This window comes from Myotis nattereri (assembly GCF_964212035.1).
Source record: "Myotis nattereri genome assembly, chromosome: 21".
NCBI lineage: Eukaryota > Metazoa > Chordata > Mammalia > Chiroptera > Vespertilionidae > Myotis > Myotis nattereri.
The window spans coordinates 9255542-9280110 of NC_138097.1; the positions used below are offsets into that span (position 1 = coordinate 9255542).

The following is a 24569-nucleotide window of genomic DNA, read 5'->3' on the forward strand; positions in this document are numbered from 1 at the left end:
AAGGGTCCTGGGTTTGATTCTGGTCAAGGGCACATGACCGGGTTGTGGGCTCGATCCCCAGTAGGGGGTGTGCAGGAGGCAGCCGATCCATGATTCTCTCATCATTGATGTTTCTCTTTCTCTCTCTCTCTCTCTCTCTCTCTCCCTCTCCCTCTCCCTCTCTCTCTCCCTTACTCTCTGAGATCAATAAAAATATATTTGAAAAATAAATAAACAAACATAAGGGTGAACCTAATAGGCCAACACAGACGGAATCTTAAATGTGACTAAAGAAATAACATGTGACAAACAGTAACTCAGATAAAGTAAAAACATAAAGCAAACATACCAAAATATCACTCTTACAGGAAGCTGCAACTTCTCGCATATCCCTAAACGGCTTCAGTAAGTACTGGAAGAACGTGGTTGCCGCGGTAACAAATTCCTGGTATGCTTCATCTTCTTCTGCATAAACTTCCATTAACGCCACCATGGTGTTGGCTCTTTCATGGCCCTGAAGAATCTGGAAGGCAAACAGCAGGTAGCACTCAAGGATGGACAGTACCAGGTCGGACCAAACAGACAAAACGAAAGACACCTTCATGCTCTACACGCCCATGTATCAGGGGGAAAGCAGAGTCCACAGTTTTATCTTAACTGCGTACGAAATACTCAGAGAAAAGAGGACCCGGAAGACTCATCAAATAGTAAGTGGTGATCTCTGGGGTGTAGACGGTGGATGATGCTTCTCCACCGCTTTCCTGATGACGAAGGTTTGGAGATGCTGCAATTGTAGAGGTGCCTCCGACTACCTCCCTGGCGCAGAGACTCTCAGCTCTCCGGGTTAAAAGGGCCACCAAGCCCTAGCTGGTGTGGCTCAGTGGCTAGAGCAGCGGTTCTCAACCTGTGGGTCGCGACCCCTGTGGGGGTCGAACGACCCTTTCACAGAGGTTACCTAAGACCATCGGAAAACATATATAAGAGCCCCAGGTTCCATTCAGGTCCAGGGCACAGGCCGGGTGCCGGGCTCCATCCCCAGTTAGGGGGCGTGCAAGAGGCAGCCGATTGATGTCTCATCACTGCTGTTTCCATCTCCCTCTCCCTTACTCTCTGAAATCAATAAAAAATATATTTTAAAAAAATAGTGCCACCAAGCCCCCAGCAGAGTGGGAGCTTACGTCTCTGCAGAGCGCTTCTCCGGACACTGGGCAGAAAATGAACTGCGCTCCCATTTAACTGCGCGCGTCCCCTCGCTGGACCTCCTGCGCGCCCCGCAGACCCCCTGGCTGCTCCCGGCAGGGGAGCGGCACCGGTGACCCCGCGCCCCGTCCTCCACATCGGACCATGGACTTGCTCCTCCGCAGCCCGGGTCCCTTGGAAGACACCCCCTCTCTCCCCTGTCGCCCTCCGATGGCCCAGGGTCACTAACAGGGAAGGGGGGCGCGCCCGCGTACCTGCTGCAGCCGCGCGCCCGCCTCCGCCAGCCGCGCGCGCAGGGCGCGCTCCCGGAAGGCGCGCGGGCTCTCGCAGTCGGGCGCGCCGCCGTCGGCCGGAAGTAGCGCGTCACGCACGGCCGCGCCGCCGCAGCCCTCGGCCGCCAGGCCCAGGTAGCGCTCCAGCCGCGCGCACAGCTCCTGCAGCGCCGCCTCGCCGGGGCCCGAGCGCGCCGGCCACACGAGCGTCCACAAGCCCCAGGCGCCGCCGACCGCCTCCACTTCCGGGGGCAGCGGCGGGAAGCAGCACTCCAGCGGCGGCCACAGCGCCGCCAGCTGCCGGTGCGCGCCGCGGAGCCCGGCGGCCGAGAGCAGGCCGGCCCAGCTGGGCGGAGACCCCGGCCGGGTCCCCTCGCGCCGCCGCTGCCGCTGCGCCGTACGGTCGTGACAGGTCACCGCGAACTTGCCCTCCGCGTCGTTCCAGGCCACGAGGAAGCGCAGCTGGTGCCGCTCGGGCTCGGGGAACAGGTCCTCGCGGACCGGCACCCATCCCTCCAGGCTGTCGGGCTGCTCGTCCTCCATGGCCCGACGGTCAGCGGCGCGGCCGCCTCTCAGCCCCTCGACAGGACCGTCCGCGCAGCGACATTTTTCGCTGGGCCGTCATCGCGTCAGCGCCCGCCGCTGCTCCTCCTGCGCTGCTTCTGATTGGCTGTGTGCGGCTGGAAGGCTTCCAGCGGCGTCCGGGATTGGCCGGTTCCCAGTGGGCGGGTCCGCGGCAGCCAATGAGAAGGCCAGATGTTTTCCTGGGCCCGGCTCTCGGAGTCGGTCTGTGACGCAACCCCGTCGCGAGCCGGGGAATTCCCAGCTGGCCTCGCCTTCCCCACCTTTGCACACACTGACGTGGAGAAGGAATTCGCCAAATGTGAGCGAGTTGCTGTGAACCTTTGAACACCGGGCCCCAGCTGAGTCCGTCTTCTTTGCGTCGGGGTTTCAGTGACTTGATGGTTCCTAGGAGCTCTCAAAGGCGCAGACTTCCTGGAGAGACCAAGCCTTAAATTAAACGTGAGTTATTTATTGAGCGCCAACCACTGAATGCGAGCCACAGATTTATCAATTCAGCAGGCTATTGGGGAGGGTCTGCTGTGTACCTGTTTTGGGGTGGGGCAGAGGGGGCATCTAAAAAGATAACCCTGGAGACCATTATAAATAATTTCAGCTACTTGAAGGGGAGAAGAACCAAGATATCCTAATTTTTATAAGAAGTCCGAAAATGATTAAAATAAAAAATTTTTAAAAATAAAAAGATAGCCGAAACCGGTTTGGCTCAATGGATAGAGCGTCGGCCTGCGGACTGAAGGGTCCCGGGTTCGATTCTGGTCAAGGGCATGTACCTGGGTTGCGGGCACATCCCCAGTAGGAGATGTGCAGAGGGCGGCTGATCGATGTTTCTCTCTCATCGATGTTTCTAACTCTCTATCTCTCTCCCTTCCTCTCTGTAAAAAATCAATAAAATATATTTAAAAATAAATAAAAATAAAAAGATAACCTTGCTCGGCCCGCTTGGCCCAGTGGTTGAGCATCGACCTGTGAACCAGGAGGTCATGGTTCTATTCCCGGTTGGGGCACGTGCCGGGGTTGCGGGGTGGATCCCCAGTGCAGGGCGTGCAGGAGGCAGCCGATCAATGACTCTTTCATTATTTTTTTTTTAAATATATTTTATTGATCTTTTACAGAGAGGAAGGGAGAGAGATAGAGAGTCAGAAACATCGATGAGAGAAACATCGATCAGCCGCCCCCCGCACATCCCCCACTGGGGACGTGCCCCCCACCGGAATCGAACCTGGGACCCCCCAGTCCGCAGGCCGACACTCTATCCACTGAGCCAAACCGGTTTCTGCGACTCTTTCATTATTGACTAGAGGCCCGATGTCCCGAAATTCGTGCAAAGGGCTCTGCTCTTGCAGCCCCCCACCTCTTCCCTCCCCCGCCCTCCGGTCTAATTAGCATATTACACTTTTATTATTATAGAAGACGTTTCTCTCTGAAATCAATAAAGATATATTTAATTAATAAATAAATGAAAAGAATCTTTGTCTTTTGTTTTAAATAGACCCGTGTGCTATGTCTTCATTTTAGAAATAAGGAAACGGAGGCACGGGAAAGAAACTTGTCGCAAGATATAGAGGCACTCGGGCTAAATAAGACCCCCCTGACTCCTGAAGAGCTACGTAAGAAATGGGGACATGAAGTTTGCATGTGGGGTGGAGCTGGACCTGTTCATGCAGCAGGGAAGAGGACAGCCCTGGTCTCTGCCCAGGTATGTACCCGCCAGCTCCCATCCTATGAGTGCACTGGGCGAGGTATGAGGCGTGGGCACGTGCCCAGGGAGCCGGGATTGGAACCCTTCACCAAAACAAGGTTTGGGGTGGCTTGATTCAGGAACCAGGGAAGCAGCTTTTGAAGGTTTTGAGCTGGGACAGCCTGGAATCAGATTTGCACATACTGTTACATTGAAGGTAAACAGCAGCAAAAACCAACAAACAGAAAAACAGGACGAGGCTGAAGCTGATGTCGGGACATGTCGCCCCCTGAAGATGATCCCAAGCTCTAAAGTTGCCTGTCCGACGCGCCCCCTCCCCCCACTTCAGTGCCTGTGTGGGTGGACTGTGGTTCTTGGACTCAGAACTGCTGCTCTCACTGTCACCCAGGCCTCTTGGAGAGAGAAGCTTGTAGCAGAAGTGATTTTTTTTCCCCTTCAAGACTGTTTTTAATATATTACTTTAGCTAATATGGTTTATTTGTAATTCTTTGTTTAAATATCTTTTTTTAAAAAATATATATATTTTATTGATTTTTACAGAGAGGAAGGGAGAGGGATAGAGAGTTAGAAACATCGATGAGAGAGAAACATCGATCAGCTGTCTCCTGCACACCCCACACTGGGGATGTGCCCGCAACCAAGGTATATGCCCTTGGCTGGAATCGAACCTGGGACCTTTCAGTCCACAGGCCGATGCTCTATCCAGTGAGCCAAACCAGTCAGGGCTGTTTAAATATCTTTTAAAGTATTTTTATAATGTCTTTTTACTGTATTTGTTTTATATTTTATCCTTTCTAGCAGTTTTTCTAATTTGCTTTTCCTTTTTAAATATATATATTTATTGATTTCAGAGAGGAAGGGAGAGGGAGAGAGAGATAGAAACATCAATGATGAGAGAGAATCACTGATTGGCTGCCTCCTGCACGCCCCCCCATTGGGGTTCAAGCCCATAAGCCGGGCATGTGCCCTGGACTGGAATCAAACCTGGGACCCTTCAGTCCCCAGGCCGACCCTCTATCCACTGAGCCAGATGAACTAGGGCTCTAATTTGCTTTTTCAAAATGAAACTAGCTGCCTTTCTAATGATAAAAGTTCTACTTTGTATGTGTGAGGGGGATAAGTTTGTATATTCTTAGAAAAAAAATTTTGGAAAAATACACACCAAACCTAATAATTACTGTTACCAGGACGGACGACTAGTTTATACTCACTGTATGACTCATTTGTCGTATTTACTTATTCATAAGCCAAATACCATGTTATTTTACAATTAAAAAAGACTTTTAAAACTTAACAGAAGGTACAAATATTTACTATGAAATAGACACTATCAAAGCTATAAAAAAGCAAAAGAGTTCAAAAGAAATAAACCTCTCACTTTATGTGTGTGTATGAATTTATACATACTTACATGTATTCATGACTATACTGTAATTATGTTTTGCATACTCTTTCTACTTACAAACATATTGTGGGCATTTTCCACATTTAAAAAAATTGGTATCTGCCTGGCAGCGTGGGTCAGTGGTTGAGTGTTGACCTATGAACTTGGCGGTCACAATTTGAGTCCCACTCAGGGCACATGTCCGGGTTGTGGGCTTGATCCCCAGTGTGGGGTATACAGGAGGCAGCCGATCAATGATTCTCTCTCATCATTGATGTTCCCATCTCTCCCTCTCCCTTCCTCTCTGAAATCAATAAAAAAATATATGTTTTAAAAAACTGGCATCTACATTGTTATTCTTGATACTTGTTAATATTGAATTGACTATTGTGATTTATTTAATGGATTCCCCATAATAAACAGATTTATTTCAAATTTTCTGCCAGTAAGACAGTTCTGTCATGAACATTCTTGTATAGATGACTTTGTACAGTTTTAATTTAAATATTTTTCTGCGCTTTTGGTATTTTATTTTGCTTCTAAATTCTTATATGATAGATACCCTGCAGTAATGGTATTGTTTAAATGAGATTTTTTTATTGAGGTCCCAAAAAACAGTAGATGTAAAATTCTGAGATCAAATCACCATTTGCAGACTTGGAAAGGAAATGGTCCGGAACCCGATTCATGGTCTCAGCCAATCGAAAACAGGACCAGGGTCAAGAGACTGGTGGAGCAATTTCTCTGAAAAGAGCTGTTGTTGGGCTGGGGGAAGAGTTGGAAGTCCCACCCCTTAAAAAAAAATTTTTTTAAATTGATTTCAGAGAGGAAAGGAGAGGGAAAGAGAGATAGAAACATCAACGATGAGAGCGAATCATTAATCAGCTGCCTCCTGCATGCCTCCTACTGGGGATCAAACCCGGAATTGAACTGTGACCTCCTGGTTCATAGGTCGCTGCTCAACCACTGAGCCACACCGGCTGGGTGGAAGTCCCACCCTTGACCCCTAAGCTCAGCGAATGGTCTTCAGAGGGACCCTCACTGTCTTTCCTGCAGGTGGGCCAGTGGTGGCCTGAGGCTGGAGGATTGGCTGCTTCAGTGGCAGAACCAGCGGAGGTGGCTGCACCAGGAAATCTGCTTCCCAGAGTTTGCCGGGACCAAGGATGGGGCCTCCTTCCCAAGATCCAGACGTGGGCCAGCAGGAAGCCAGAGCCAGCAAGGAGTCACCTAGGTCCTGCCTAAGAGAACCAGCTGCCTGGGTGAGGTGGCCCACCAGGGCTTGGGGGAGGACTTCAAGGGACCTCCTGGAATAGAGGGTTTCTCAGCTGGTTGTGGGAACTTCGGGGGAGAGGTGTCCGGAGTGGGAAACCAGAGAAGTATAGTTGCTCCTAGGGAGAGAGAGAGATGGAGAGCGCTAAGCATCTGCCAGTCCCACAGAGCCTGCGGCTGCACTAATGTGACACCAGCTCAAATAGGAGCTGTCTTAGCACCTTAGCACCTCTGCCCTGACCTCCAAACCAGCAACTCAGGGAGGAGGTGTGGGAGAACCGACCACCTCATCCCTCCTTTCTCAGGGCAGACTTACAGCTGGAGACGCCACCTGGGGAAGGGAGATTTTGATGCTGGCTAAACTCTTATGCCTTTTTAAAAAAATATATTTTTATTGATTTCAAAGAGGAAGGGAGAGGGAGAGGGAAATAGAAACATCAATGATGAGAGAGAATCATGGATCGGCTGCCTCCTGCATGCTCCCTACTGGGGATGGAGCCCGAAACCCAGGCATGTGCCCTGACCGGGAATCGAACTGTGACCTCCTGGTTCATAGGTCGACCTCACTGAGCCACGCCGGCTGAGCTCCGTGTGACTGTATGATTAATGTATTGAACTGTACGTTTAACTGCTGAATGGCGACTAGGCCCCCAGGACTGTGTGCGACCCAAGAGGGAGCAGAAAATCGTGAGTCTGCTGGATTTTTATCCAGAGTGGGGAACAAGTCGCACCTTGAGTAGATGTTAAAGGAATAGTGGAAGGAAAAACTGAGTTGCGTTTGGTTGCCTTTAGAGCTGTGCTTGTTCAGAACACCTTGGAAAAAGACCCTCAGCCCAGGTGGACGGTGCAGAGCATGAGTGCTCTCAGCAGTGCTCTGCGTGGCTGAGGCTGACCTCCTGCCCCAGCCCTCTGCACATGAACAGCCGTCTGCGTCCCTTGGTGGAACCACAGGACTCCAAGCCCCATCGTAAGAAGTAACTCGGGTCAACACGTGACCTCTCTTGGTGACACTCGAGCAGAAGCGGCAGGACGGCCTGGGCAGGTCTATATTTGGGCTTTCACTCACTGCGGGCCTGTTGCTATTTGCAGCCGGAGCCAGCTGGTGTTGCTGTCGCCTTCGCTGCCCCCTTGCAGAACCCGGTGTAACAGGCAGGGGCAGCTCACGGGCACGCAGAGGTCACCGGGAGGAAAGCCCTGCTGAACCGGGTGCAGTTTTCTCGCAGTTACCCACGGCCTCCGTGTTAAATGAAGAGCTCATGGACCCTTAAATTAACAGGCAAGTTTTGTGGTGATATCCTAATGCTAGTTGTGTTATTGAAACCCACTCATTTAAGGCCACACTGTTAATGCAGTGTATTTCCTTTTATGTGGGAAGAGAGAGTGTTGGGTATTGCAGGCCTGTAAACTACAATAAGGGGTGAATGCTTTCTGTGCCTTCTGGTGGCAGGGATCCGCCTTCGCTGAACGTGGGGTGGGGACAGGACGTGACGCTCTGATGCTGGGGACTCTTGCCAGGTGTCTCGAGGGTATTTTTAGTGCAGGGGTCCGCTTGCTAGAACAGTTTGGAACCCTACGTGTACATGCTGACAAAGCGCAATTCCATGCTCTGGTGCAAATACTGAGAAAAGCATTGTCATCATTCGTCACTGTTATGCATGCCCCCTGCTCCCATGGGAAGATGTTGGGTCTGGGCTGCGCCTGTAAAGCTGATTTGAACCATTTTGTGTCACAGTACAGCCAGCACTCTCCAGCAGGTTTCTGTAGCTATGGTTCGGGAATTGCTCGGGGCTGCAGGGCTGAGTTCTAAAAAGATGCAAAACTGTGCCCACAGCTTCCAGTGGATTCTCAGAGGCATCCATGACCCATAAAAAGTTTAAAAAAAAAAACATTTTGGGGAGGACTTTTCTAGTTAAAGCACAGGGACACACCTCCCATAGAAGACTTGCAAAAGTCCTTTTATGTTTAACTGTAGCTTACGATATAGAGTAGAAACTATCTAGCCAATATATTCATATAGACTGTGATTTATTACTTCCTTTCTTAAGCCTCAGTATCATCATTTGTACAATGCCAGTTTATTATTAATGTTCCTTTTTCCCCCAAATTCTGAATATTTAGCTAGGAAGCTATTTGGATATAAAAGTTATGGCTAGGGGGAGAAAGTGCTAAACTGTATCTTAAAAATTATTTTTGCTTTTGTTTTTTTCCTCTAAAACCTATTTCATATATGTCATGTTGGAGTGGTTTAATAATATTAGGGGGGTTTTTTTGTTTTGTTTTTTAACCATTGGGTTTACCACAGTATTTTAAAAAGGAGCTGGATTGTGATAATGGTTGCATAACTTGGGGGTATTTACTAAAAGATACTGTGCATAGAGCGTCGGCCTGCGGACTGAAGGGTCCCGGGTTCGATTCCGGTAAAGGGCATGTACCTTGGTTGTGGGCACATCCCCAGGAGTGGGTGTGCAAGAGGCAGCTGGTCAATATTTCTCTCTCATCGAAGTTTCTAACTCTCTATCCCTCACCTTTCCTCTCTGTAAAAAAAATCAATAAAATATATTTGGGGGGGAAAAAAAAGGCACTGCACTTAAAACAGGTAAATTTTATGGCATGTAAATGATATTTCAATAAAGTCAATTTTAAAAAAAATATATTAGGGAATAAGATAAGTAGCTCCCATCATTCCTAGTTTTATGTAGGAATAGGTTGTTGATAAAATGTTTGTGCAGGTTAGTACAACAAGTATGGTGGATGGAAATTTAGGCCACTGTCTGCACATCGGCTGTACCTGTTTGTGACATTCAGTTAAATGGGGAAAAGCCTGCTTCTCTCTTTTTAAAAATATATGTTATTGATTTTTTACAGAAAGGAAGGGAGAGGGACAGAGAGTTAGAAACATCGATGAGAGAGAAACATCGATCAGCTGCCTCCCGCACACCCCCCACTGGGGATGTGCCCAAACATTTTCTCTCATGCCCTTGACCGGAATTGAACCTGGGACCCTTCAGTCCGCAGGCCGACGCTCTATCCACTGAGCCAAACCAGTTAGGGCTAAAAGCCTGCTTCTCTAGGCAAAAGGGTCTTTCTTTCTGTGTGCATGGATCAGTGGTCTTCAAACATTTTTTGCTTGTGCACACCCTTAGAACATGTACATTATTCAAAAATCCTCCAGGAGAAAGCACACCCTTCTTTACAGATGGTTCAAAGTAAACCCACAACTGAGCTGTTCAGAAGATTTTTAAAAATTGTGAATGAGATGAGCCCAACCTGAGGACCACCTCCTGCATTGATCCTCTCAGAAACGAGTGTTTTCCTTCTTGCTGTGTTCTAGGACCCAGGGTATCCACTGCTCACGGTCCAGGAAGGATCCTTGTCGTGCAGAGGTGCTGCCCAGGGCTGCCAGGGCAACGGTGGAGGAAGCCAGGAAGGGGCCAGAACGGGACAGGTCTTCTGCCCCAGGGACTTCCGCTAGTATCCCCTAGGTCCGTATGACTCTGGAGACAGACTGTAGATCTTCCCGGAAGAACACAGTCGGCTGAGAAGTCATCCAAGCTGAAATGACCAGTGAGCCAAGAGGGGCCGCAAGAGGTCCGTCTCAAAGAGACCTCGAAGAGGAAGTGGATGAACTTGTCCATTTATATGGACTCGAAGACGATGATGAATTAGGGGACGAGTTTGTTAACGAAAACATGCCCAGGATAGAGGTTTCGGAATATCCTGCTTACGTGGTGGCGGGGAGAGAACCAGCCGTGGAGCAGAGAGACTGGAGACTTAGCGGAGAGGCAGCAGAGGCTGAAGACCTGAGCTTCGGAGGGTGGGGCTCAGAGGGCCAGTGCCAGGACCTGCGGGAGGCCTACAGGTACACACACGGCCGGGCCAGCGAGGAGTACGAGTGCTATGTCATCCCAGAGGAGGAGGACGAGGAAGAAGCTCCTGACGTCTTCTGTGTCACTTGCAAAACCCCAATAAGAGCGTTGGAGAAGGTTCTGGATGAGCACAAAGAGCACGAGGTGACCCCCCTCAGCAAAGCCCTGGAAAGCGCCAAGGTGAGCGGCTCTCGCTAGTTCTTCTTTCTCTTTCCATCGCATCTGCTCAAGTCATCAGGCAGGGAGTGACTCTCACGTGCCTTCTGCAGGAGAGGAGGACGGATGTAGCATTAACGTCTTGCGATCCTCTGTTTGATAGGATGAAATTCACAGAAACATGTACAGGCTGGAAAAGCAGATTATTGAGATGGAAAACTTTGCCAGTCACCTAGAGGAGGTTTTCATCACGGTGGAGGTAAGAGCACGCAGATGAGCCCGTCAGACACATGTTGCTTCGCCCAGCACCATCTGGGGCAGCAGCGGTGTCCAGTATGAGGTGGAGAATTTGTATTCTTAGAGCACGTGGTGTCACTTTTTGCCCCCTGCCCCCTGGGCATATACCTCATGGAACCGATTAACCTGGCAGCATCCCCACAGAACTATAAGCTCTTGGTGAGGAGGCTGTGTCTTCTGCCTCTTTATCTCCAGTTTGACTACAAGGCGGGACTCTTGCATGCGCCAGCCTTGACAAGGTTTTGCAGACCTCCGTCCTGTCATTGGTTAGTGTTCCTTTTCTCAGCTGTTATCTATTTCTCATAAGATCAGTAAGTTTCAGTGTCTATCCCCAAAGACTCACACAGCCCTGGGCGTGCCGTAGGTACGCAGTATAGATACCAGCTGTGGTGCCGTCCTGATGAGTAGACCAGGACTGAGGACCTGGGGCTTCCCTCTTCCCCTCCCTTCATCTACTTCGTTAATGCACCTCAGGCTGAACCAATGGGAGCACCTTGTATCAGTTAACTAAGCCCCAGGTCTATTTCTCTTCACCCCTAATCTTGAAAGGGAGGAGAGCTATGGCACTAACGCCCTAGGGAAGGCACAGAGAAGGGCAAGTCCTTCCCCTTATAAGCACAGGCTGGTGGTGGGAAGGGTGAGAGTCCAGGAGGAGGGACAAAACTCCCTGCACTCTGAACGGCCAGCTCACTCTCAGATCAGCGTATCTGCACCTCAGAGGACTCGGCTCTTCCCTTTACATTCAGCAGCGGGGAGGCCTCTACTGCTTCTCCCTCTCTTCTGCCATCGGAGCAAGTCTGATACACACAGTAGGTGCTCAATAAACAGCCCCTGAGTGAGTGATCCTCTTGTTGGAAATGTTATCTGCTGAGGCTGGCATCAGTCAGAAGCCGCAGATCTCTCCTGGGGACGAGAGTTTGGTCTGCTCTGATCATTTCTCACCCGTTGTGCTCCAGGATAAGTACTGTCATGACCCTCCCTCGCCTTCCTGCCTTTCCCCATCTGTTAGCACCATGTGGCCACAGCCCTTATTGCCCTTGCCCTTCATCCTTCTCTCGTTGATCTGAAGATCCGTGGTCCTGGTATTTGTATAATCCACGCACCAAAGAGTGGAGGTGAGGGTCGTGAGATGTGGAGAGCTCAGGTGGGCATCTCCCAGGGCAAACATCTCCTTGTTGAGGTCCAAGGTTCCAGTGGCTGGCTGACTCGGCACTGATGATCAGTTGCCTTGGTTGGTTGTCATGGTGATGGGAGGTGGGGAAAACGTGAGTAGCCTGAGAGTGAGGAGGAGGATGGCAAAATGCTGCAGTAGAGAAAGCAGTGTTTTTGTTAGGATTATCCCTGGGGTTCTAGCTGGAGACTCCTGGTCCCAGCTCCCCCTGCATCCACCCCAGCATCCTGGCAAGAGATAAGATGACAGGGTGGGACTTAAACATCTCTAGGTAGCCCTAACCGGTTTGGCTCAGTGGATAGAGCGTCGGCCTGCAGACTGAAGGGTCCCAGGTTCGATTCCGGTCAAGGGCATGTACCTTGGTTGCAGGCACATCCCCAGTAGGAGGTGTGCAGGAGGCAGCAGTTCGATGTTTCTCTCTCATCCATGTTTCTCTCTATCCCTCTCCCTTCCTCTCTGTAAAAAAATCAATAAAATATATTTTTAAAAAATAAAAAATAAATAAAACATCTCTGGGTAGATACGTGTTTATGCCCCAGATGACTAGCTGACACACTTCATGCACTGAAGTGATGACCTAGGTTCACTGTCCTGCAGGAGAATTTTGGAAGACAAGAACAGAACTTTGAGTCCCACTACAACGAGATCTTGGAAACACTTGCTCAGAAATACGAAGAGAAAATACAAGCTCTAGTGGAGAAAAAGAAGGAGAAGCTGGAGGCCTTGTATGGACAGCTGGTCAGCTGTGGGGAAAACCTGGACACCTGCAAGGAGCTCATGGAAACGGTAGAGGAGATCTGCCACGAAGAGAAGGTGGACTTCATAAAGGTCAGTCAGAAGCGAGAGGAAGTAATGCGCTGACGTGACAGGTACGGCGGGAGCGGGTTAGGTGGCCCCTCTCTGCCGGGAGGGGTTGGAGTCGACGTTTACGGTCAGCCCCCGTTTGATTCTCCAGGCTGTTCATGGCCGGGGTTTGTCACCTGCAAGCGGCCAGGTGGTCTCACACGCAGCTGTCCCCTTCCCTCCACTATGGCTCAGGTGACACAGAGCCCCTGCTCCCCTACTCTGGCTGCCTGGAGGTCTGTCCCCCCATCTCCTCTTCCTTGGGCTGAGCCAGAACAGTGCTCTGAGTTTCCTGGCCGTCTCTTGGAGCTCTGGGAGGAAGGCTGTCTAGTTTTAAAAAGTCACCTCCAGCCCTAGCTGGTTTGGCTCAGTGGGTAGAGCATTGGCCTGCGGACTCAAGGGTCCGAGGTTTGATTCCGGTCAAGGGCATGTACCTTGGTTGCGGGCACATCCCCAGTAGGGAGTGTGCAGGAGGCAGCTGATCGATGTTTCTCTCTCATCGATGTTTCTAACTCTCTATCCTTCTCCCTTCCTCTCTGTAAAAAATCAATAAAATAGATATTTTTTAAAAGTCAATGGAAAAATATCCTCAGGTTAGGATTAACAAAACAAAACAAAAAAATAAAAAAGTCACCTCCACTGTCCCGGTCACAAGTACAGCAATTATAAATCTTACCTCATAAACTCAGATGTGCCAAAAAAAAAAAAAAATCCATTTCTTAATTTCCTTGAAATCTAATTTAACCTGATGCCACGCCCCCAGGCAGCTGGGCTGTGCGGATTTCCTCAGTCAGAGTCGGGCCCCTTCCTGACAGTTGTGTCCGGGATGTGGGGGAGGGGCCTTGGGCCTCCGGAGCTTCCTGTTGGTCACAGGTGACCTCCACGCTGACTAAGCCCATCGTGGTCCCTCAAAGCCCAGCAGCGCCTCCTCCAGCCATGCTTGGGCGGGGACCCTGTGACTGGAGCTGGAAAGCTGGTTGGAAGGCACCTCTAGAGCCCACAGAGCTCAGACCTGAACCAGCAGCCCCTCACCCCACAAGCCCACTGCATCGCGAGACATAATCCAGAAGGTGGAGAGAGGGACACGGGAGGCAGTCCTTCCCACTGCTATTTATGATGGAGAGAAATGGGAGGCAACCAGAATGTCCACAAATAAAACGGTGAGGCAAACGATACAGTTCCCATTCAGTGAACTGCTATGCAGCGTTTCCAATTGATGGCCCAGGGACCATTTGTAGCATGGAAAGCGCTTGCGTAACGTTAATGTGCAAAGGTCGTGTGGAAGGAACTACATGGGCTGCGTTAGAGCGACTGTTAGAGCGTGGGATATGGATATGTTTATACTGTTTCCTTTTCTCCTCCTCTTTAGGATGCTGTGGCTATGGCTGACAGGTAATGCTTTTGTTCTCACCTGTATTTTCTTCTGTTCCTTGATGGTTTACTCCCACTCTCAGCTTTTGTGTGAACCCCTAAGATTAAATAATAGCGCTGGCTTCAGAACAACGGTGTGGGGTCACAGGGACCCTCTGGTACCGAACCTCAGAATCCCAGGGCTGGAAGGGAGTGTGTGGTGAGGCCCAGCCAGCAAGCCCCTGGAGGAGCTGCGATCCAGAGAGTCCCCAGCTGTGCCAGGACCAGACCGTGCGCTGCGGAAAGCACACACATCATAGAGTCAGACGGGCGTTCACTCCGGCTCCCCCATGACCTGGGGTGTCCAGCCAGCCTAGGACCCACCTTCCTCATACAGGTGGTTTTGTGGGCGTTCAATGAGGTAGTGTCTTAAAAGCAATATGAACGACAAAGCTTAATAGTGTAAGAGTTAATAGCATGAGTGCAGGCAAAAGATCTGGTTTCAATTCTGCCCCTGCCACTCAAAGCCTGTGACTGCCAGGAAGCAGGTATAAGAAGACCCAGAGCCCCACTGCATGGTAGGCAAGCTCGGGGCATGTAGCCTGTGGAGAGGGATCCCCAGGGAGTCTGTATGTCCAGGGCTGGGGGTGGTGTGGGAAGGGAGCTCCCAGGTCAGCACCAGAGGGGTCTTCAGAGGGTGTGGATCTGGGGCTTGCTGCGTGTCTCTCCTCCCCTTTCCCTCGTGCACAGACCAGACCCACCCATCCCCATTGGTGCCCTGCTAGTTCAGCCATCGAAGCAGCAAAACCCTCTTCATGTGTCCCTCGTGGCCCAGCACATTAAAGACACACCGAGGAGGCTGCCTCTCCCGTCTTACTAGCATGTCTTTTAATACCAACAGGCTCAGGAAATTCCTGGAAACAAAAACCGACGTGGAAATCTCCGCACAGCCTGCCTTGGAGGACCAGACCTTGGACTTCTCTGACGTGGAGCAGCTGCTGGGCTCCATCAACACCATCCCAGGTGCTCATCTCCCCCGGGCGGGGCGTCCCAGCACGTCCGGGTTCCCTGAGCCTTGAGGTAGAAATGTGGATGGCTAGGAATAACCCGAAGACTTAGAAAAGCATTCCCCCTCCCCCCCCAGCTTCATGTTTCTGTCTTCATGGCTGGTAAGGGTGAGAACAGAGGCTGACCGCCCCACCTGAGTGCCCACCCTCACTCTCCGAGTGCCAACACCTGCCTCAGGGAAGCCTCGAAGTAGTTTCCATTCGTAGCGTGCCCCGCTTCATCAACGCCTTCACCAAACAAGGAGCCTGAGTTTTATTTCCGTAACCAGCATGGAGGTTAGGAGATGAGCTTTAGGATCCTGTGGAGTGGGCAAGAAGCCCAAGCTTGCCACCTCCTAGCCATGTAACCCTAGACAACTTACCTAACCACTCTGAGCCTTGGTTTCCTCGTCTGTAAAATGGGCGTGATAATGCCTCGTGGGGACAGGGTGAGAATTAAATGAGGCCCTATATGTACAGCACGTCGCATGGTGCCAGGTAGCTCTCAAAACTATTACTTGTAGTTACTTCTGAGACAAGTACTAGAATTCAGCTTTTTTGATGGCTCACCTTCCCTCCTTACCGACACCAGCAACGTTGTGAACAGCATTGTATATCTCCTTTTAGGTGTGTTTTTTACGCAGATTTTTTTAAAGATAAAAATGGAGTCATTCTGCTTTGTAATCTGCTCTTCCTAGCAAAATAATTATGATGCATATTCTCTCTCAGTGATAAGGGATACATTTTTCTGCAACATCATCTTTAAAAACTTGTTTGTTTAATTCTCACCTGTTGGATGTTTCTAGGTTTTTCTGCCACCATAAACCGGAGTACCGGCCCTCAGTCATAAGTCTCGGGGCCATTCTTAGACCCACGGGGGCAGCAGTGCTGGGTCCTGCTGTCCCGCCCCTCCGGGTGGTATGGAAGGGGCAGAGGCCCACACGTAGAGCAGGACTCGCAGACCATACGCCAGCCGGAGTCCCTGTCACGATCCCTCCTCCCCGGGCTCGTGCGGGTTTGTCCAAGCAGGAAGGGACACGCTGGCTGTGGCCTGCAGCTCCTGGTTGGGAGGTTTGGCCTCCGATCCTTGTCCACTCTGGGCTCCCTTGTCCATTTCCTGAGCCCATGGGGGATCAGTGGTCCTGAGAAAGGGGCCGCCCCATCCCACCTACTTAGGCCCCCTCATCAGTGTTGGTTTTCCTCCCTTCTCCTTTTCTAGCTCCTTCTGCCCCGGTGATAAACCCGCAGGCCCCCAACTCAGCCACGGGTTCCTCGGTCCGCGTCTGCTGGAGCTTGTACTCTGATGACACCGTGGAGAGCTACCAGCTGTCCTACCGGCCAGTGCGGGACGGCTCGCCTGGGACGGACCACGCAGGTGAGGCTCTGCCGGGAGCAGCCACGCTCCAGATGCCCCCCCCCCCCCCAGAGGCCTGGCCCTGCCTTCCTGGCAGTTGGGGGAGGGAGGGGATGAATCTGCTCACCCAGCCCTGGAGCAGTTGCCATCTGGGAACTACCCAGAGGATGTGATGCCGGCAGGTGAGCAGGTAGAAAGGGCTCTAAAGGCAAGTCGGGGCCTGACTGGGGGGACCGCGGGCCAGGCTGACGTGTCTGGAAGGCATCTGCACGGTGCGGTCAGCATTGTCCTCGGGACAAGGCTCTAGCTACACTGTGTGCAGGAGGTGGGGCACCCCCGCTGGAGGAGGCCCAGCTGGGCTGGCGGGTCCTAGCAGGGCCTGGCCTGGGAGGGCGGCTGGCTATCCTCGGAGCAGCCCTGTGTGGGAGAACTGCAGACCCCCATTCAAGGGGGAACCAGCTCCTGGGATGATCTCTACTGTGGGCAGCTCTTTTTTATTTTTTTTAGATATTTTTATTAATTTCAGAGAGGAAGGGAGAGGGAGAGAGAGGTAGAAACATCAGTGATGAGAGAGAATCATTGATTGGCTGCATCCTGCACACTCCCTACTGGGGATCGAGCCCACAACCCGGGCATGTGCCCTTGACCGGAATTGAACCTAGGACCCTTCAGTCCACAGGCTGATGCTCTATCCACTGAGCCAAACCGGCTAGGGCTGTGGGCAGCTCTTGATCCAGCCTCTTCCCAGGGAAATGGAACAGACTGATGTGAGCGGAGGGTTGGGTAGCTGCCTCCCCCCCATAATAGACAAGCCATTTCCTGGTGAGCGGAGAGGGTCAGGCAACAGAGGAGGCCCAGCTAAGCATCTGAAGGAATCGGATCGGCCAGCCTGGCAGGGATTGTCCTATGTACATGGGGTCAGAGTGAGAATGCGGGAAAGGGACTTGGAGACACCCATTTTGTGGATAAAGAAACTGAGACCCAGAGAGAAATTAGCCGTCCATGGAGACAGCGTGAGTGATAGTGGCACCAGGGTGAGAATCCGGTCCCCAGGCTCCTGCCCAGAGCTCTGGTCATTGTGCAGGGGAGGGTCCTGAGTGCTGAGGGAGAGGGGGGTTCTGCCCAGGGACCAGGAGAGGAGGGGCATTCTTGAGAAAAGTAAGAGTGAGTTTAAGCAGTGATGAGGGAGGGCACCCTGTTTTAGGGTTGAATTCTTTTTCCTTTTCTTTCCAGAGTCTACAGTGACCGTCAAGGAAACATACTGCTCAGTGGCAAACCTTGTGCCAAATACACAGTATGAATTTCGGGTCACAGCTCAGAACAGGGCTGGTCTCAGCCCCGCCAGCGAGTGTGCAGTGTACATGACAGGTACCGGAGCCCTTGTTCCTTCGAGGCACACGGGGCACGGCTTGCTTGGTGTGGCGGGATCTTGATTTCATTTGGATGGACGGGGGTAGCTGTGTATTTTTTCCTTTTATCTAATACACCAACTCCACATGCCTGATACAGCAGGGACATTTCCTCGTAGTTGGTCTCAAAAGGTCAAAAAGCACTGCTTCGCCCTAACCTGTTTGGCTCAGTGGATAGAGCGTCGGCCTGCGGACTGAAGGGTCCCAGGTTCAGTTCCGGTCAAGGGCATGTACCTTGGTTGCGGGCACATCCCCAGTAGGAGATGTGCAGGAGGCAGCTGATCGATGTTCCTCTCATTGATGTTTCAAACACTATCCTCCCTTTCCCTTCCTGTCTATAAAAAAATCAATAAAATATATTTTAAAAAAAAAAGCATTGCTTCTCTCACTCACAGGGCTGGTTGAACCTCACAGCCCTCTTCCAGTCCAGGTCCACCCGAAGGCATTCCTGGTGCCTGTTCTGGCTGCTGTAACAGAACTACAGACCGGCAGCTTAGAAACCCAGACTCTTCCTCTCACACTCTGGGGTGGGAGTTCCATCCTGGTCCATAGGCAGCTGTGTCCTCCGTGAGGAAAGGGACAAAGGAGCTCTTTTGTCCTCTTCTATAATAACCCCTCCAACCTCATGACAACCCCTCCCCCCAAGACTCCAGATGCCATCACACCGGGGAGGTTTCAGCACATGAATTTGCTGGAATTCACACAGTCTGCGGCACCTGGTTTGCTTTCCTTTGTCCTGAATGTCTTGTGGAAAGTGTAGTTGTGATGCTCTCCGTGCTCTGGACCAGGCAACTGGGTGTGAGCAGAACGGTGGTTCACCTCTCCCTTTCCTTGCGTTTAGCACCTTCGCCCCCCGTTATAAAGAGCAAAGATGTGAGGAGCTGTGAGGAGGCTGCGCTGATTTGCTGGGAGTCTGGGAACCTGAATCCTGTGGACTCGTACACGGTGGAGCTGATCCAGGCGGAGACGCCGGGAGCCTCGGGCGTGACTGAGTGAGTCCCAAGGGCCATTTGCTGGGGCACAAGAGGTCTCACCCCTGGCCCAGCCCAGGAAATGTGAGGAGTCTGCAGAGGAGGTCAGAATTGGTGACCCCTCAGAATGTGCTTAGTGTTTGTGAGAAGTCGCAGGAACGCTTTACTGAAGGTGAACGATGAGCGAACGCTAAGTGAATAAGTAGTTGAACCTCAGGTTTGCTTTTGTAGCCCAAAGGTTTACCATTCATTCATTCAACAAGTACACAGCCTGGGTGGTGCCAGGGCCCTGCCCTTAAGGAGCTGGCAGTCAAGGGGGGAAGACAGACAAGAAACAAAACAAATGCATGAAATGTTCTCTGATGAGAAAGGAATGTAGTGAAACAGGAATGGGTGTCAGGATCCAGCGGATGTTTAAACTGAGACCTGGGAGGGGAGGGTCAGGGTCTGAGAACCATGGCTGCCAGGGCGCTCCTGGGAGGCAGCCACACGGCTCAGTGTGAGGTGGAGCCAAAACCCACCTTGCGGGTGGAAAAGGGAGAGGAGGACGGCCCGAGGCAGACTCAGGTTAGAGTGCAGTGTACGGAGAACACGGTGTCCGTGGTGGGGGGCTGTGTGGGAACCAGGGATTCCCTGGTTCGAAAGGGGGGCCTGAGCTTTGCGCAGGGGCAGTATCGTAGCCAATGAGGTTTATCCGAGACGCGGGTATTGCTAATTGAAACCTTTTCCCAATACTCCTCCGTGACGACTTGAAATATAGTCGGCAATTACGGACGGTCTCTACGGAGACTAAGAAAAAAGAAAGAGAGGCCTGGTGCGTGGGCTCGCGGTGATGGGGCTCTGCTTCCTTGCCCAGGTCTGTTGTGGGCATCCCCACCTGCGAGTCCCTGGTGCAGCTGCAGCCCCGGCAGAGCTACACGATCTACGTGCGTGCCCTCAACGTGGGGGGCCCCAGCGCAAGAAGCGAGCCCGCCACAGTGCACACCACAGGTCTGTGCCCCTCCCACCCCCCACCCCCACCCCACCCCCCGCCGCCACACTCTGGGACCCGCAGTGGCCACGTGGCAGACCCAGTGCTGCTGAGACTTCACGGGAAAATAAGCACAGGCTCACAGACAGGAACGCGTGGCAAGCCAGGCGGGGAGGGGCTCAGAGCCCCGCGGCCTCACCTTACAGGGGGGAGACTGAGGCCTGAGTCACACAGCAGTTTTTGCCTGAGCAAGAACTCCAGGTTCCCCCACGCCCCTCAGCTGGGCTAGAGCCTGTCACACTGGACCTGGGTGGCCCAGACACCTCCTGTCTCAGCCTGAACACCACCCGGGGACGGGTCTGTAAGAAATTCCAGGAGGAGCCCTTTGCTGTGGTGCATCTCCCCACCCTCAGGCCCACTTAAACCTGGCCATCCTCCTCCTCCCAGGCCCTCTCTGGCCCTGGTGGGTGCCCACATGCCCAAGTCCAGCCCCTCCCCCTTCTCACTTGCCGTCATCATGTCGTCGAATTGTCACATCTCTTGTCCAAGTCTTGAGTCAGCGGGACAGCCAGCACTGGAAACATTCTGGGCACGGCTGTCCCTCACTGCTGCGGCTCTGGGTGCCGAGCTTTGCACCCCTCCCGCCCCTCCCCGAGCAGGTCCAGCTCAGGCGGTCGGTCATGTGCCTGTGAGAAGCGGAAGCAGGGAGCCGGGGCTCAGGAGACAATGTTCCCTCCACCGGGATCTGTCACTGAGGGACACTGTCGTTTTGTCCTCTCTTCAGTGCCAGGAGGAGAGGTCTGCGATTAGTCCCCACGTACAGTCCTCCCATAGATGGGAAGACAAGTTAAGTGGCCGCCTGAGGTGAGAGGTGTCATGCCGGCTCAGGGCCCCGTGTTCTCATTTCTGTTGTGCCGGGGCCTCCTTGGCTTGGTGGGCCCCTTGGATTTCCTGCTCCGAGTTCCTGTTTGGAAATGTCAAACTCTGGCTATCGCAGTAAAAGGGAGCAGAGTGAAGGGTACAGCCAGCTCTGATCATAAAGTTGTCTCTGAATTAATGTGTTCAAATCATTTTTTAAGAATATGTTTGTGAAAAACTCCAAAGAACATGAGTCAGCAAAAACCACGGGTGCTTGTCGGAGGCTAGGGAGCAGGCTGTGAGGCCACGTGCGTGTCAGCTGCTGGGAGGGCGTCTGCCTGCTTCTCGCCGGTCAGATGGCAGGTGACGTTCCCAGCGGCGTCGAACTGTGGAAGTAACTCTGGACAGCTTCGTGGCGATGCTTGAACTGGGGTTTGGGATGATGAGAGGTGATAGGATGAGAAGTTAAGGACAGAATTCTGCTGAGGCAGTAATGGAGAATGAGCTGGGCTGGCTCTGGGAGGGGTGGGAACAGTCACCCAGGCAGTGCCCCCTGCAGAGCTCGGCACCCAGAGCCACAGCAGCGCGGGCACGGCAGATGGACAGGATGTCCCTACGTAACGGATGTGTTTACTAAATAATTTTTTTTAAATATATTTTATTGATTTCTTACAGAGAGGAAGGGAGCGGGACAGAGTGTTAGAAACATCGATGAGAGAGAGACATCGATCAGCTGCCTCCTGCACACCCCCCACTGGGTATGTGCCCGCAACCAAGGTGCGTGCCCTTGATCGGAATCGAACCTGGGACCCTTCAGTCTGCAGGCCGATGCTCTGTCCACTGAGCCAAACCGGTCAGGGCTAAGTAATTTTTTATGAAATCTATTCTGTACCCCTCCTTGATGAGCTTCGTTTTCACCCTGACTTGGGGGTGGCTCTACGGAACCCCACTGTTGTATTTGAAAGTTGGGTGTTGAATTTTGCTGACCTTTGTCCAACTGATCATTAAAAGTGCCCCCGAGTCCTGTCTCCCTGTGGGCGAGAGATGCCCGTCCACACCCAGCATCCTCCCGAATCCGGGGCTCGGGGGTCAACCTTGAGGACCAGCATCTGCCAGCTGATTTCTTAACCGCCTTTGCCTCAATTTTCATATCTACAAATGGAAGTCATAACACCTGTTTCCAAGGGTAACTGTGGGGATTGAATGGGAGAAGACGTGCAAAGTGCTTAGCTGAGTCCCCGCCCAATACCGGGGCACTGCCATGCCCATGAGACTGGCACACGACCCACTGCGCTCACGGGCACCTCTGCCATCTCCACCAGCACAAGGGTTATCACGTGAGGTCCAGGCGGAGGGAACACTCCGGAAGCTAAGTGGGCGATGTGCAGAGCTCCCTGGGCCCGTGTGGCAGCGATGCGGAGAAAGGGGTGCCTGGCTGCTGATACCCACCTGGGTTTGCTCCCCTACAGGCAGCTACTTCCGCCTGAACGAGCAGACCTGCCATCCCTGGCTGACCATTTCTGAAGACGGGCTGACAGCTGTCCGGAGCGAGAGGAAGACCCCCACAAGGGAGCCGCCCCCCAGCAGCACCCGCTTTACGAGGTAGGTCCCGTTCCCACCGCTCACTAGAGCGTTCTGTGCACCTCCCTAATATACGCTGTTATTCAGTAAAATCGGATTAAGCAGATGCAGCTTTGAAGGGGGAAAGAAATCCCAGAAATAGGGGCTAGGGACCTGGTGGTGAGGAGAGGCTGGTGGGGGCAGAAGGGACCTGTCGTGGCCTCTGAGGTCCTGCCCTGGGCTGTGGGCCCTGGAGGAGGCAGCCCACCAAGCCCTGGAGGGTCACGCTGTCAGGCCGCCGTGGGAGGAAGAAACCACCTCTAGCATCAGTCAGGCGAGCCTGGAGAGCTCAGGGTGTGCCACTTGACAGGTGAGGTGCTCACACCACCTCCACTCGTATAGACCACCTGCTGGCTGACCCAGCAGTCAGTGCCACTCACCTGCACAGCCAGGCCTGGTCACCTCCATCACATGTATTTCCGCTTTCTAAACCAGGTGCGTCGCGGTCATGGGAAACCTGATTCCGGTCCGAGGGCGCCACTACTGGGAGGTGGAGGTGGACGAGCAGTTGGACTACACGGTGGGTGTGGCCTTTGAAGACGTCCCTAAGCAGGAAGACCTGGGCGCCAACTGCCTGTCCTGGTGCATGAGGCACACGTGGGCGTCACCAAGGTAAAGCATTCTGGGTACCCGAGACCGGCATTGGCTTTTGAACGAATAGAGGGAGAGGTTTCCACACACGGAGTAAGGCCTACAGTGCGTGTTATAAAACAGCCTTAGACATTGCAGGGCTCGCTGCCAGCCCTCTGACACCTCTGGATTGTATTCTAAGTGTTCCTCCAGTTGCGTGGACCAGCATGCTGGCACACAGAGCTCTTCAAATGTCTGCGGGTGGCAGAGCTAGGGGATCCCTGTGGCTGGTCTTGGTTTCAGCCGGTTTCAAAGCACACAGGACATGGCTGGAGCCAGTCACACTGACCGGTGACAGGCCCCCGGATGCCCTCTGTTTGAGTTTCAGAATTGGGTGCCTTAGAGCACTCGTGCAGAGTGTACCGAAGGCCACAACATTCCCTGTTTCCAATCTCCTTATTACAAAGGAGTTTGAACCTCAAAACCCAACAGTTTAAGAAATGTGCTATGTCTGTACAAATGTGGGTGCAATGTGAGCTTATAATACTGTACGTAAGTTTCTTAGGTTAAGAGGTTGCTCAGAAACAAAGTTTAAAATATGTTACTTAGGACAAATTTTAGAAAAGAGATATATAGTTGTAGAAATGGCTTGTTACTTTGGTAGTCTTTAATAAAAAACAAAACAAGCATAATCATAGGCGTATTTAAATAAAGCTGTATAAAATGTTCTGAAAACAGCCCATCTACAGCATTTCTGAAAAGTTGTTATGTATTTTAGACATAAGTATGAATTTCTGCACAACAAGACGACTCCAGATATAAGAATCACAGTTGCCCCAAAGAAGATTGGCATTCTGTTAGACTATGAAAACTCAAAATTATCATTTTTCAACGTGGACATTTCTCAGCATCTATACACATTTAGTTGTCAGCTTCACCAGTTTGTGCATCCCTGTTTTTCTTTGGAAAAGCCTGGGTGTCTGAAGATACACAACGGCATTTCAGTGCCAAAGCACGTCACTTTCTACTAGACCATGCTGGTGCCCTGCTGTCTGTCTTCCGTACCCACCCTCCCTCAGGCATTCCTGCCTCAGCATTCAAGCACTATGCACCCAGCACAGCTTGGGCTCGTGTTGTTACCTGGCAGCCTGGTGTGCTGGCACGCGCTTCCCTGACGTGGGTTTTGTCCTGTGACCTGTGTGATGCTATTAGTCATGACCAGGCCTGGCTGTAAAGTGAGGGCTCAGACTAAATAAACTCAGCAGTTCTTTAGCTTGTCAACTTGTGTTGGTCTGTGTTCATGCAAAGTATCTGAGTCTCTAAGGCCTACAGAGCTTGGGTTGGGGGAGAGATGCAGGAGTCAGTGGCTACAGCATCCCCAGCTCACTCGTGACATTTCATTAGCCAAGAACAGACCTGAGAAGGCAGGTGTCCGCAGAGAACTGGAAGCCGTGTGTCCTCCCGTTTTCCCAGTAGTTAGCAGCACTGTGATGCGGTTTCTCCAAACTACACTCTTTATTTCTTTATTTTTTTAATTTTTTAATATATTTTTTTATTCAGAGAGGAAGGGAGAGCACGAGGGAGAAAAACATCGATGAATCATTGATCGGCTGTCTCCTGCATGCCCCCTACTGGGGATTGAGCCTGCAACCGGACATGTGCCCTTGACCGGAATCGAACCCGGGACTCTTTGTTCTGCAGGC

General features: G+C 51.9%; 2 protein-coding genes across 4 annotated transcripts in view; one reads left to right on the forward strand and one right to left on the reverse strand.

Moving 5' to 3' along the window:
• The window catches only part of WHAMM (WASP homolog associated with actin, golgi membranes and microtubules), a 20919-nt gene extending 18614 nt beyond the window's left edge, over window positions 1-2305 (reverse strand). Inside the window, exons 1-2 of the mRNA XM_081114717.1 lie at window positions 1434-2305; window positions 329-502 (exon numbers count right to left, since the gene is read on the reverse strand). Coding sequence (XP_080970843.1) covers window positions 329-502; window positions 1434-1994 — 735 coding nt within the window. The 5' untranslated portion in view covers window positions 1995-2305. The remainder of the gene's footprint in view (window positions 1-328; window positions 503-1433) is intronic.
• FSD2 (fibronectin type III and SPRY domain containing 2) lies at window positions 1721-24147 on the forward strand. 3 transcript variants are annotated; one of them, XM_081114718.1, is made up of 16 exons: window positions 1721-2474; window positions 3549-3729; window positions 6173-6375; window positions 7178-7661; window positions 9717-10431; window positions 10571-10666; window positions 12473-12703; window positions 14088-14110; window positions 14970-15091; window positions 16334-16489; window positions 17702-17836; window positions 18719-18869; window positions 19705-19838; window positions 22146-22278; window positions 22732-22908; window positions 23645-24147. In XM_081114718.1, exons 5-16 carry the CDS (start codon window positions 9943-9945, stop codon window positions 23895-23897), a joined length of 2100 nt encoding a protein of 699 aa, XP_080970844.1. In that variant the 5' UTR covers window positions 1721-2474; window positions 3549-3729; window positions 6173-6375; window positions 7178-7661; window positions 9717-9942; the 3' UTR covers window positions 23898-24147. The 3 variants fall into 3 exon arrangements, with proteins under 3 accessions (XP_080970844.1, XP_080970845.1, XP_080970846.1); XM_081114719.1 differs by lacking the exons at window positions 1721-2474; window positions 3549-3729; window positions 6173-6375 and having other exon boundaries at window positions 6843-7352; window positions 7475-7661; XM_081114720.1 differs by lacking the exons at window positions 1721-2474; window positions 3549-3729; window positions 6173-6375 and adding an exon at window positions 7012-7072.
• The last annotated feature ends 422 nt before the right edge of the window (window positions 24148-24569 follow it).